Source organism: Leptonychotes weddellii, chromosome X (genome assembly GCF_054177405.1).
Source record: "Leptonychotes weddellii isolate Sample4059 chromosome X, ASM5417740v2, whole genome shotgun sequence".
NCBI classification, from domain to species: Eukaryota; Metazoa; Chordata; class Mammalia; order Carnivora; family Phocidae; genus Leptonychotes; species Leptonychotes weddellii.
The window spans coordinates 3,546,407-3,558,660 of record NC_138385.1 but is presented as its reverse complement, the minus strand read 5'-3'; the positions used below and the strand labels follow the sequence as shown (position 1 = coordinate 3,558,660).

The window sequence follows — 12,254 nt, the reverse complement described above, 5'->3', positions numbered from 1 at the left end:
CATCGGGTCCCACCCTGGTCTTCCCTGCCTTTCCCTTTCCTCACGAGTCCAACGTTGACAGGGACCCCAGCTAGCTTGCCTCAGAGTCCTATTGCCCTGCCTTATTGTGTCCCTTCCCAAGGCAACGCCTTCCGCCCAGCGGGGGAGGGGGGCCAGGCAGATGCTCGGCCCTCAAACCTTTCCTAAGAAGCTTTGGAAGTTGGGCGCTCCACGGGGGCTTTGAGGGACGGGCTGTCGCACCAGCTCAGCCGGTGACTCAGGAAGGCCGGACTCAGTGTGAGACGGAGGACACAGGCACCGCAGGCGAAGAAGAAAGGCGAGCTGCAAACATGTTTGGTTCCTCTGCCCCGGGATCATTCCCAGCATTTAGACCAAGCCCTTCCGGGACCAGGCCGCCCTGAAACCGAGACAGAGGAGGAATCAGAATAGAGTTCACACAGTTGGAGATCAAGTAGAAAGACAGAAACTGGAGAGTAAAACAGCTGACCTACAGCTCTCTGCTTTTTGCTGGTGATGACACTGATTTTGTGAAGCCCCTAGTCAGCCTCAGACTGGTCCAGACCCCAGAGCCCCAGCCTCTCAGTGGGCAAGGCCCCAGGGCCCCTACGCCAGGGTCCTGGAGGGGCCCAGAAAGACGCCAGCAGAACACCCTCAGGGTTTCTGCCTTGCCCACCCGCTCTTGAGCCCTTCACTCTGCCCTAATTTTCTTTAGGAGATGTGTCACCATCTGAAGTGACCTTCTTTGATTAATTTACTTGTATCTTGTCAGCTTCCCCCTCCATTATAAGCTCCGTAAGAATGAGAAGCCCAGCGCTATCCCCCAAGAAATGTGTGTCCGCTGATTGACAGAGGGACTTACCTGGCTGCCTAAGTAAGCCCCATCTTCCCATCTGGTATTTGAGCACGTTCATTCCCAGGGCTCCAGAGCCACTGAGGCCCACAGCTCACTGGGTGCACTCTGGGCCAGGAAGGACACTGAGCAGAGGCAACGCAAGAGGGCCAGATCTTGGCCTCAGCGGTCGACGGAGAGGAGAAGTGGCTTGATGGCACACTCCTCAATCCCATTATTCTGGAGGCCTTCTGGAGAAACTGAATCATGGGCATTGAGAGTTAGGAGGGACCAGGAAACAAGGAACCTCGCCTGTCGTTCACTGTAGGAAGCCCCTATGGTTTCCAAAGGACACTGGTGAAGAATCGGAGCCCAAGAGCATCAGCACCGCCCCCCCCCCACAGGGCTCCCGATGGAAGTGTCTGTATTCCCTTCATCCATAGGCTACCGGGGAGCCAGAGCCCATGGGTCTCAGGCGTCCCCATCCTCATGGGTGTAAGAGCCCCAAGAATTCCAATCTTGATTTCATGCTCTCCAGCAAGAATGCTGTCTTCCCTGTCATTTCAAAGGATAAGTCAGAAAGGTGGGTGAGTTGTTTCCAAATCTGGCTTCCAGAAACTACAAAAGAAGGTGCTTTTCCTAGTGGAGTAATAAACAAACATGCACAGTAGAGCTCATTAACCTTTGAACCTTTAAGATAGCTGAGTGTCTTCTGCTGTGTGGCAGGCTGGCTCCCTGTGGGGATACTCAGGGGGCAGGTCTGCTTGGAAAGGAAGCCTAGTTACCTAAAGGTAGAAAAAGATCCCCCCACTTCCCGCTCTCCTTCCCCCCGCCCCACCCTCAGTGTGCTGCACAAAGCTTGAATCCATTCCCTGCCATCCCCCAGGAGCTATTCCTTTGGAATCCCCTTCTGAGTCAGAATGCTCTCCTCTTGGGGGCCATGGGGGGGATAACTTCAGTCTGAATCTGGCCGACATCCCGTAACCCTTTGCAGGCTTCTGGGTGTGAATCCTGCTGGTCATCTGCCCTTCTGCCTCTCCCCAACCTCCTCTGCCTGATTAAGTGGCTAAATCTGTGAGGAGACCCTTCTTCCCCCGCAGTGGGGAGGAAGCATCCAGGCTTACAGGAGGTGACTGAAGGAAGAAGCCGACGCAGCTTCCGGCCGGCCTGCTAGTGGGGGCTGCTGTGTGAGGCTCAGCTGAGTCGGGGGGCAGTGGTGGGGTCCAGGCCAGCCTCTTAGCCCTCTCTCTCTGGCCTAGCACACACAGATGAAGCACTAGCCCTCCCGTGAGCCCCCAGAGTTGGGTGAGGGCTTTGCAGCTTCCTGGGCATCAGCACGAAGCTTCTCGAAAGGCGGCCCCAGAACTTCCAGGATTGCCTGTCCTGCCTGAGACCTGTCTGTGAATGTGGCACCTTGGCCAAGCGGGACCGGGACGGGGGGTGACAGGGAAGAACCGGGGCCCTAGTTCTCTGGGAGACTTCCTGATGGCCCAGGCCCAGCACAGTGACCACCGTGGGGGAAGGACACCTGGGCTCACACAGCCCTCCCCTGACGCTGCCCGGTCAGTGTCACCTGGCACAAGAGCACCAGGACAACTGCAGCCCTAGAAAAATGACTCATTCGATGATCTGCTCCATAACCATGCTCAGGCAGAGCCACAGGTTGCCTGAGCCATCCTTCACAAGTGTCCGTCACCAAGCAGCAACTTTTAGCCATCACTTCCTCCTGGTCACTGAAAACATTTGTCATTTCCTGTTTTCTCCATTTTCCAACGATTCTGATTGTCAGTGTCAAAAGGCAACAACTGTTTTCTTGGGGCTTATCTTTGGAGCACATTGATTCAGAACAAAGGATGGGGGCCTCCGTCTGCAAAACAAAGGAAGCAGCCTCCTGGGGAGGCCTCCTCTTCCCCGGGCCAACAGGACCAGGCCCGGAGCAGGGGGCTGCGGGGCCTCTGGACGCCCCAGCCTAGTGAAGAGACTCCTGCTTGATGGCGGTGTCCCAGGATGCCGGAGGCCCAGCCCCGTGGGCCCGGTGTCAACGTGCCATTTGAACCGGGGAGTTTCTGTAGCCATCCCGCTGACCAGAGTTTCCCTGAAACTCGGGAAGCTCCGGTTACTGTGTTTCCTTGGATGAACACCAGCCAACATCCCCTGGTCCCTGTAACTCTAGACTGTTTGAGAAGCGCTCTCTTTCATCTGGCCACCACCACCCAGTTCCTCCACCCTTTGACCCCTGCCCCAGCCCAGCCTTCTCTTTTATTTCCTGTGCCCTTGGGGTGTCTGTCCTCTCTACCGCCTTCCCTTTGGACTCTTCTTGCCCTTCCCCTACTTTTTCTTTGGTTGTGCTCTGTAGCCTCCACCTGCCCCGACCCCCCTACCCTTGTACAGCTTCGGTGTTTGAGGAAACTGATGGGGCAGACGGTGGGGACGGATTTAGGGTTGATGTTGACCCAGCCAGCCACAGGAACCAGTCCCCAGAAGCAGCTGGTCCCCAGAAGCAGTGGGCTGAAGAGACTAGAGAGGCCTGAGCACTGGGCCTGCAGTTGGGAGACATTGCACTTCCTAGCTGTGTCATTTAACCTCTCTGAGCCTCAGATGTCACATCGGTAAGCTGGGGCCGTAGATCTTCTGCCCAGATCTCTGAGGGCTGGCATAAGGGTCCAAGGGAAGAACAGAAGTGAAAGGGCTGCCCCCAGTGTTGCAGGCAGAGGCTAGCTTCCAAGCCCCACTTCCTGTCTTGGGCGGTCATGTGACCCCCATGCTCCGCAGTGGCCAGATCCCTAACTGGAATGACATAGCAGGGCGGACCTTGAGGAGGATGTGAAAGAACGAGAGCAGGCCGTTCAGGACAGCGAGCACGGGTGGGCTGGCCCCGGGCCCCCCAGGTTCTAGCAGGAAAAGGGCAGCTCCATGGGCCGCCCGAGGCGTGGCCCCAGTGGAGGGGAGCAAGGGCCCAGATAGGAAGCAGGCTAAGGACAGGACAGTGAAATGGCTTCTGGTGTCGTCTGCCTGCCCCGTGCCTTGGGTCCGTCCTCTGCCTTGGCAGGCCTGGGAGCCCAGCATTCCCCCCAGGCACCAGCCCTCCACCGGCCCAGCCCACACCAGCCCCACTGAGGGCAGAAATGCAGGTCCTACCAGGCAGCCCGTGTTATAGGTCAAGTCCTCTGGCATCTGGGGGGGATGCAGCTCAACAAGTGGACTAAGGTGGGGGGATCCTCCCTGATGGAGCTGCCTTGGTTGTCAGCACCCTATCGAGCAGGCTTCCTGAGAAGGGGAGAGAGATGGCAGTGGGTGAGCACTGCACTGGGAGTCAGACCTGGGTCCCACTCACAACCTGACACCGAATGGCTGAGGGTCTCAGGGCAAGTCGTGCCTGCGGGGCCCTCGTCTGGTTCTCTGCTGGCTGTCTCCTTGAGCCACTCCCAGACTCCGTGCTGGGCCTGCGGCCCTGAAGCTTGGCTCCTCCCCCAGCCCACCAGCTGCCCCTGTAATGGAGACAGGAAGCTCGTCCCAGTTGCCCATGCTCCAGCCAGGCAGGAGAATGAAGGGAAGTTGGCAGCGAGTGGCTATGCTGGGTGGCAGACAATGCATTTATCTGACCGTGTGATCATCCTGCCGTTCGTGCCAGGACCACCCAGAACAAGCCTGGGCCCTTTCCCCATGACAGCCCTGCAGAGTCTGGGTACCCACTGCCACATAGCCCAGAGTCTGCTCTGCCCCATCCACGGCATCCCTGGTTTGCTCAGCCATTCGTGGTCTGCACAGTTCCGGGTCCGAGCCCTACCCCTATCAGTTAGTGTCCTCGCAGTGCAGCCAGTCCATCTGGGTCTCCCTGAGACTGGCACGCCCAGACTCTTGTCAGCACTGTAGACATGGTCTGGCCAAGGCAGAGGAGTGCAGGACTGTCACCTCCCTCCTTTGACATACTCTGCTTCTATTAATGCAGCCTAATGTTACATTTGCTCTTTTGGTGGCCACATTTCACTGCTGACCCATCCTGAGCAGAAGGACATCCAAAATGCCTGAACCTTTTCTCTGTGTGCTCTTGCTGTTAAGCTCTGTCTCTCCTGCCCCATCCTATGCTGTCGCAGTTGATTTTTTAACCCAGGTGCAGAATCCTACTTTTGTTTATACCTGTGGAATTTTGCTCGGGAGGGCGGGGCATGCATGCAAGTGTGTGTTGATGTGTTCACTCATGCTTTCTGCTACGCCAAAGCCAAGTCCTGGGCCCCCACACAGCAATCCCAAGGCTAATTTTCTTGGTAGCCCCTGTCTAACATGTCTTTCTCATCTTCTGTTTAGCGAGAGAAGCAGAGATCAGGTCTTACGGCAATGACCCCTGAACAGCGGAGTGCGTATATTGCCCAACAGATGAGTCAATTTCAAGGTAAGCAGTTAAGGTCATTGTTCGCAAAGGGGCAGGCGGGGGCGGGGGGTAGGGGGGTGAGGGGTGAGAACTCACTCCAGAGTAAGCAGTCACTGTCAGTGTTTCTGAAAGCGCTAAGGGAGGGAAGGGAGGTCTGCAACTCAGTTAAACAGCACGCAGGGTGGATCGACCCCACATTGAAAGCTTCAGCAGGATCCCGATCGAAAGCCAGCTTTTAATGACTCTAAAATCAGAACTTAATTCAAGAGATTAATTAAATTGAGTCAGGCCCCTTAAAGCAGCTATTCTCAAAAGGAGAAAGGCACACCTTCAGGGTTCTGATCCTGTCCTCCCCACCACCCCAGCCACTGCTGGAGTGACTTTCCATTCTCAGTGTTCCTGAGCCATCTCTCAGGCGTGGGTAGTGGAGCAGGGGTTGGGGTCTGCGGCAGGGGCTCCCGGAGCCTCCACAGATAGCAGGGGTCCCCACCCTACCATGGCAGCTACGGATGTAATCCACGTTTATTGGCCGGGGATACAGCAGTTAACAAAAATGTCAGGCATGGTCCCCACTTCGTGGAGCTTCCAGACTAGCTGGGAGATGAGTATTAAACAATCCCTACGAGCCAGTGGAGTGACATTGGGCCAGGCCAAGAGGACTCTTAACCTGGGGCTGGGGGAGGCTGCTTGCCCTCCAGCAGGTGGTCAGCATCTTCATTTTAGCCCAGTGCCACCTCCATTCTCCTGCAAGAACCCCCGTTCCTTTAGGCGTGGCACCAGCTGAATGTCCCGAGTGGCATGGCAGGCATGCTTCAGCTGCAGTGACAGGACAGACAAGGTCCAGGAAGGCCAGTGGCAAGGAGTGGCCCTCTGTCAAGGCGTGCGCAGTGCCGGGCCTTCGTACAGAGCGCTGAACATAAAAACAGACCCAGACCCTGGCCTCGTGGAGCCTACCATCTACCTGAAAAAATAGACCGATAAGCTGGCATTTTCAGGCCGATGTGACCTTCTCTCGGTGCGTGTGTTGTGGGGGCAAGAACCCGGGGAGTCTGGGAGGGCTTCCCAGAAGAACTGCAGTCGGCTGAGGGTGGCGGAAGATGGGGGGTTGAGAAGAGCTGGGGAGCCAAGGGCAGAAGGCAAGAGGCTGGTGCTGTGTCAGGGGCCGCCTGGCAGCCGATGCAGCCCAAGTTGAGGATGACTGTGGCACTGACCCCCCACTTCTCTCTTTCTGTAGCCGTCCAAGAACAAGTCACCTCTAAGTGTAGCCAGACCACGGCAAGCCCCCCGTCCAGTCAACCCATGATGCCCCCCAGAGCTGGGCTCCTTCAGAACAATCTGAATCCAGCAATGATCCCACCCACCAGGCACCAGAGCCGTGAGGGCATGGGCATGGCCTCGCCGACTCCGGGCAAGCAACAAGGAATTCTCCACTGTAACCCCCCGTTCCCCATACCCTCGTGGCCGGGCCAGAACCCCCCGGGCAGCCATCGTCCGCAGATTCCCAAGGCGGCCCCCTCGGGAGCGCCCCTGCCTAGGTTCTGTCCCAGACCCCTGGGCAGCCAGCTCCCGAGTCCCCACCAGCTCAGACAGCCCTGTGTGCCAAGAATGCCCTCAGTGTTCAACGATGCCGTGTGGGCGGTGGCCGCGGCGGCAGCTGGGACCACAGCGGTCTCGAGGGAGCCCCCCCCGAGCCACGTAGACCGTAGCACCCAGCCGCGCTTTGATGGCGACTCGATCTTCACCAAGGAGCCCGCCAGAGCCCCCCGGGTAGCCCCGACACGTCCATCGCAGCAGGCAGTTGTGCCCCCCAATCAGGTGGCCCCAGGAGGCAGGCCTGGCCAGAAGGTGAGTGCTGCTCCGGTCAACCCCAGCTTCGGCCTGCTGGGCAACCAGAGCCTCAAGCAGAGCCCGGTGCGGGGTCCCGTGCCCATGCTGCACGCCGCCAAGTCCCTCCAGCAGGGCATGGCCAGCTTTGGTCCCGCGAGTCCCATACAGGGCATCGAGCCGCCAAGCTCTGTGGCCGCCGCCGCCGCCGCCTCTGCCATCACCGCCAGCCAGTCCCCAGGTCCATTCGGCAGAACGGGTGCCCCCCCTGAGCTGCCACCCTACGACTTTTTGTCCCCGGCCCTGCCCCCACTAAACGGTCTGCTCTCAGCCCCTGACTGCAGTGAGGTGGGCTTCTCTGAAGCCCCCTTGAAAGGCCCCAGTGGGAGCCCAGAGGAGGGCTGGGTGTGCAACCTGAGGCTCATCGATGACATTCTGGAAGAGCACGCCGCCCCCGCCCCCGCCCCCCAGAGTGCTGGGGGGCTTTAAGTGCCCGTAGAAACCCCCACGCCCTCACCACTTTAGGCAGTGGCGTGGAGCCATGGCCAACCCACCGCCCGCCACACAGCCGCCCAGTTGTTTCCTCCCCACAACCTGAGTGGCATCCGCCTGTGCTCATCCCTCTCTCTACCTGTGACAAAATGGAAAGCTGGTGATTTTTCAAGCTACCTGTACATATTTGAAAATTTTGTAAATGGTTTTCCTAAACGTTAATGACAGAAGTATTTATACTTCATTTTGTGACTTTGTAAATAAAGTGACGGCTTTTGTTTCAGTAGAGTTGTGTTTATTATGCATTGTTTGTGTTTATTATACATTGTCGCAAATAGGCAGGCTGTGTTCGTTGCTCCGGCGCTCCCGTGTGAAGAAGCTCCAGTGCTACCTTAGAAGCCAGGTAGTTGAGTCGCTTACGGTTTTGATGCAGTGAGACATGTGGATGTGACCAAGAGGCATTGTACAAACTGACAAACGCCAAATAGAAACCCCTTGGCCATTTATTGCCATTTTCACTAAAAATGCTATTGTCTTGTGTGATTCTTAAACTCTTGCAAACCTGTCTCCGCTGGCCCTTAACTGATGTGCATATTACAGCAAGCTTTACAAGTGCCCTGCAGGGGAAATTTGCCAGGAGCTTAAGAGTTCTGAGGCTTTGGGAGGGGTGTAGAGAGGGCCTGTGAGCTGCACACTGGCCGTGCTGTCCACCCTGAGGATCCAGAGTGTCCTCTCTTTATCATTCAGAGAAACCCCCAGGCTCCCACTTCCCCAGTGGCACCTTGCAGGGCGGAGGTGAGAGGTTCCTGGTTTAAAGCCTTTCAGTATTTGTTTTCTTGTAAGGTCTGTGGTTGGGGCGGGGGGGGTAGTCTGTAAACATTAATGGTTGACGGGGTTTGTCTTTGATGGTTTTTATCTGCAATTATCGTCATGTATATTTAAGTGTCTGTTATAGAAAACCCACACCCACTGTCCTGTAAACTTTTCCTCAGTGCCCAGACTTGTGTAATCACGTTTTAATTGCCACCTCCTCCTTCGCCTCTACATTTGAAATCTGGCGTCTGTTTCCAGCCAGTGCGTTTTTTCTTTGTACTGTAATAAACAGCCAGGAGAAAAGTGCCTCTATGTTTTTATTTGTCAAGGGAGCATCCGTTACCGACGCACCCGTGTCAGCTAAGCCTACTGGTGTCTTTGGTTCTTTCGAGAGGCTGCTCGGTGTCTTGTGCAGCGGGAAGATGCTGCACGGAGCGCTGAGGGTAAGACGTTTGTGAAGCACGTCATTTTTTTTTTTTTTTTTTTTTTTTACCCCAGGCCTTCATTTCACCGAGAAGAGGCCGCTGAAGTAACCGCACTGGCGGCAGGGGGCAGGGGGCGACTTGCACCGCCAGTCCAGACTCTCTGTACCCCAGCCTCTTTCCACTGAGGGGGTGACAGACCCAATTAAAGATCCGTATTCCTCCCATGTAAGGGACCCCCATACAGGGCGCGGGAGAGGGGGGGCGCGGAGGCAGGCCGCACGTCGGCTGCACGGGAGGGTGAAGTCCTGCCACTTCGCAAAGACGGCCGGGGAGAGGAGGGATTTGCCGCCTCCCCTCCACCTCCTCTCCCAAAGCCTAGGCTCAACCCAACCCCGTTCACCCAGAGTGCGGAGCCGGAGGAGCTCGGCGGCCCGGGGGCGGGGGCGCCAAGGCCGCCGAGCTCCGCTTCAAGTCCGGCACCGCAGTGGAAGGGGAGTTACCGCGTCCCTTGGCCCCGCGTCCCTCCCCCGTCGAGCTCCGCCCCCGTCGAGCTCCACCCCTTCCGGAGCCCCGCCCCCTAGAGTCGGCACGGCCCCTTCAGTCCCCACCAGCTGCCCCGCCCCCCGCCCCGCCCCCGTCCGGCCCCGTCCGGTCCCCCCCGCTCTCCTCCCCGCCGGCCTTTGCAGCAAGGGGGTTGGCTGCGGGTTGTTTCCGATTCCAACTGCCTGTGACTCCACACTCGGGCCTTCCCCACAGCAACAAAGTGGCTGCCACAGAGCTTAATATGGATTCGGCTTATGGTCGGGCCTCATTCGGAAGGGGCCCCAACAGGATGGCCGGGAGCGTGCCTCTCCCATGGAAGCGCACGTCCCCAAAGGTAGCGGGGAAGCTAGTTGGGCGGCCCCTGCCCTGTGCTAGACGAGCGGAGCCGAAGCGCCGGTTGGCATCGCTTGTAGTACAAACTGAATACATCACATTCGTGCCCCTAACCGCCTGGGAGAGCCGATATCCTCATTCCTGGACGTACGAAATGGTCCACCACAACGGCACGCTTGGGGGGCTGAGGGAGGCGCGTACACCGAGGCATCCTGTCCTGTCCAATAGAGCCTAAAACGCTCCAAGAGGATGCCCCCCCCCCCGCCACCATTCTCAATGGCTGTGACTAAGAGCAAAGATGGGCAGCCTTGGGACCAGAGGGGTGGTGGGCACAGTCGTTCCTCAAAAGCCCCGCCCTTGGCCCGCGGGCTCCACACTCGCCCCTCCTGCTCGAGGAGCGTCCCTCCCAGGTGTCACTGCGCTCCAGGCCTCACTCCCTGTCACAGTCTTTGCCCCTGTTCCCCCTGCCCCTCGCAGGCAGCACCTCCCCAGGAGCCATCCTCACTGGGGCTCCCAGTGTTCCCTCAAGTGCCCCAGGGTGCCAGGCTCCGAGCAGGCCCCAGCTTCACCTCAGGGCCGTGCCAGGGCACTCAGGCCCAGCTCTCCAGTCCTCTGTCTCCAATGGGCCCAGGGGCGTCAGGGGTGGGGCCAGGTGCCCTTCCTGATTCTGTGTTGGACCCACCTGCCCAGTGACTGCTGCTCGTAGCCAGCCGGTGGGGGGCTGAATGCCTGTAGATCCCCCAACCCAGCCCTCCCAGTCAGGCCTCCTCAGCCTTCCAGAGGGCTCCGGGGTCCACAGCTGTCCCCACTCTGCTGGCTGGCTGAGCCCCCAAAGAAAAGCTGAGCTCAGCCCACTGGACTGGTTGCATCTTCCACCTGGAGGGCTCACTGCCCACCCCTGCCGGCCACGGCCTCGAGGCTGAGCCTGCATGGACAGCAGTGTTGAGGGGTCCCTGAGCAAGTCCTGCCACCCCACCGGAGCATGGTCTCACTGCCCCCCGAGCCGTCCGTTCCCTCTGATCTCGGGCCCTTCCCTGTTCCCCCAGCATGAGAAGTCCCACAGCCTGCCCTCTGCGAGCTGGAGACCCAGGACAGCCAAGGCTCCAGTTCAGTCTGAGCCTGAGGCCTAAGAACAGGGGAGCCATTTGTGTAAATCCCAGTCTGAAGTCAGGAGAAGATGGTATGTCCCAGCTCAAGGAGTGGGGCAGGGAAAGGGGCTAATTCCACCTTCCTCTGTCTTTTGTTCTATTCAGGTCCTCACCAGATTGGAAGATGCCCACCCACGTTGGGGAGGGCCATCTGCTTCCTGAGTCCACTGATTCAAATGTTGATCTCATCCAGAAACACCCTCCCTCACAGACACACCCAGAAACAAGGCTTAATCCGGGGACCCCATGGCCCAGTCAAGGAGACACATAAAATTAAACATTCTCTACACATTTGACTCGAACAACACAGGTTTGAACTGTGTGGGTCCTCTCATATGTAGATTCTTTTCCCCAATAAATACAGTACAGTCTTGTAAATATATTTTCTCTTGCTTATGATTTTCTTGATACCATTTTGTTTTCTCTAGCCTACTTTATGGTAAGAATACAGTATAGAATACATATGACGTACAAAATATGTGTTAACAGACTTGACGTTATCAGTAAGGCTTTCAGTCAGTAGTAGGCTGTTAGTACTTAGGTTTTGGGGGAGTCAAAAGCTATACGTGGGTTTTCCAACTGCACAGGGGGTTGGCCCCCCTAACCCCAGTGTTGTTCATGGGTCAACTGTATATAATTATTTCTCTGTCTCTCTCTCTCTCTGTCTCTCTCTCTCTCAATGTGGCCCTTGACACAGGACAAGACAGAAGAGCCAGCAGAAAGGAAATAGAAACATACATGGGAATTAAGACAATGAAGAAGGTAGCATTTCAAATCAGTAAGGGAGACTCAACACATGGTGTTGGAAAAATTGACTAGACATTTGAACAGTAAATCTGGATCCTCTACCTCACTCCTGACATCAAGATAAATTCAGATGATTCAAAGGTTATCATAGAAAAAAGAACCCATAAAGGCACTATAAGAAAACAAGGGTGGATATTTTTACAATATAGAGTAGATCAAGCTTCTCCAATCATGACGTGAAACCCAGAATCCATAAAGGAAAAGACTGATGAAATTGCCCACATAAAATATAGAAACTTGCATACAGAAAAACACACCATGAAAGTCAAAAGATAAATGACAAATTAAAAAAAAATTTTTTTGGAACACATGACAAAGGCTGATATACATAATACTTACAAATAAAGGTAGTAGACTATCTACAAAAAGAAAGATACCAGAATTTCATAGCAGTTTCATTCGCAGTAACCAAAACCTGCCAACAACCTGGGCATCTACCAATAGGAGAATGGATAAACAAACTGGTCTCAGAAATACTCATCTGCACAAAGTAATAGTCCTCAGAAATAAAAAGGCACGAACACCAATAACAAGCTACAACGTAAATTTCAAACGCATCATGCTGAGATAAATTTCAAATGCATTATGCTGAGAGAAAGAAGCCAGACACAGAGCATATGCACTGTATGATTCCATCTGTATAAAGTGCTAAAACAGGGGTGCCTGGGTGG

General features: G+C 56.0%; 1 protein-coding gene across 8 annotated transcripts in view; it reads left to right on the top strand.

Annotated features, from left to right (window-relative positions):
- MAMLD1 (mastermind like domain containing 1) overlaps window positions 1-8,633 on the top strand; it is a 114,266-nt gene extending 105,633 nt beyond the window's left edge. For 7 of the 8 annotated variants that reach the window (XM_081808127.1, XM_081808133.1, XM_081808131.1 and 4 more), the window contains 2 exons: window positions 5,135-5,219; window positions 6,433-8,633. In XM_081808127.1, coding sequence (XP_081664253.1) covers window positions 5,135-5,219; window positions 6,433-7,511 — 1,164 coding nt within the window. In that variant the 3' untranslated portion in view covers window positions 7,512-8,633. The remainder of the gene's footprint in view (window positions 1-5,134; window positions 5,220-6,432) is intronic. The other variant, XM_081808134.1, reaches the window with a different exon arrangement.
- The last annotated feature ends 3,621 nt before the right edge of the window (window positions 8,634-12,254 follow it).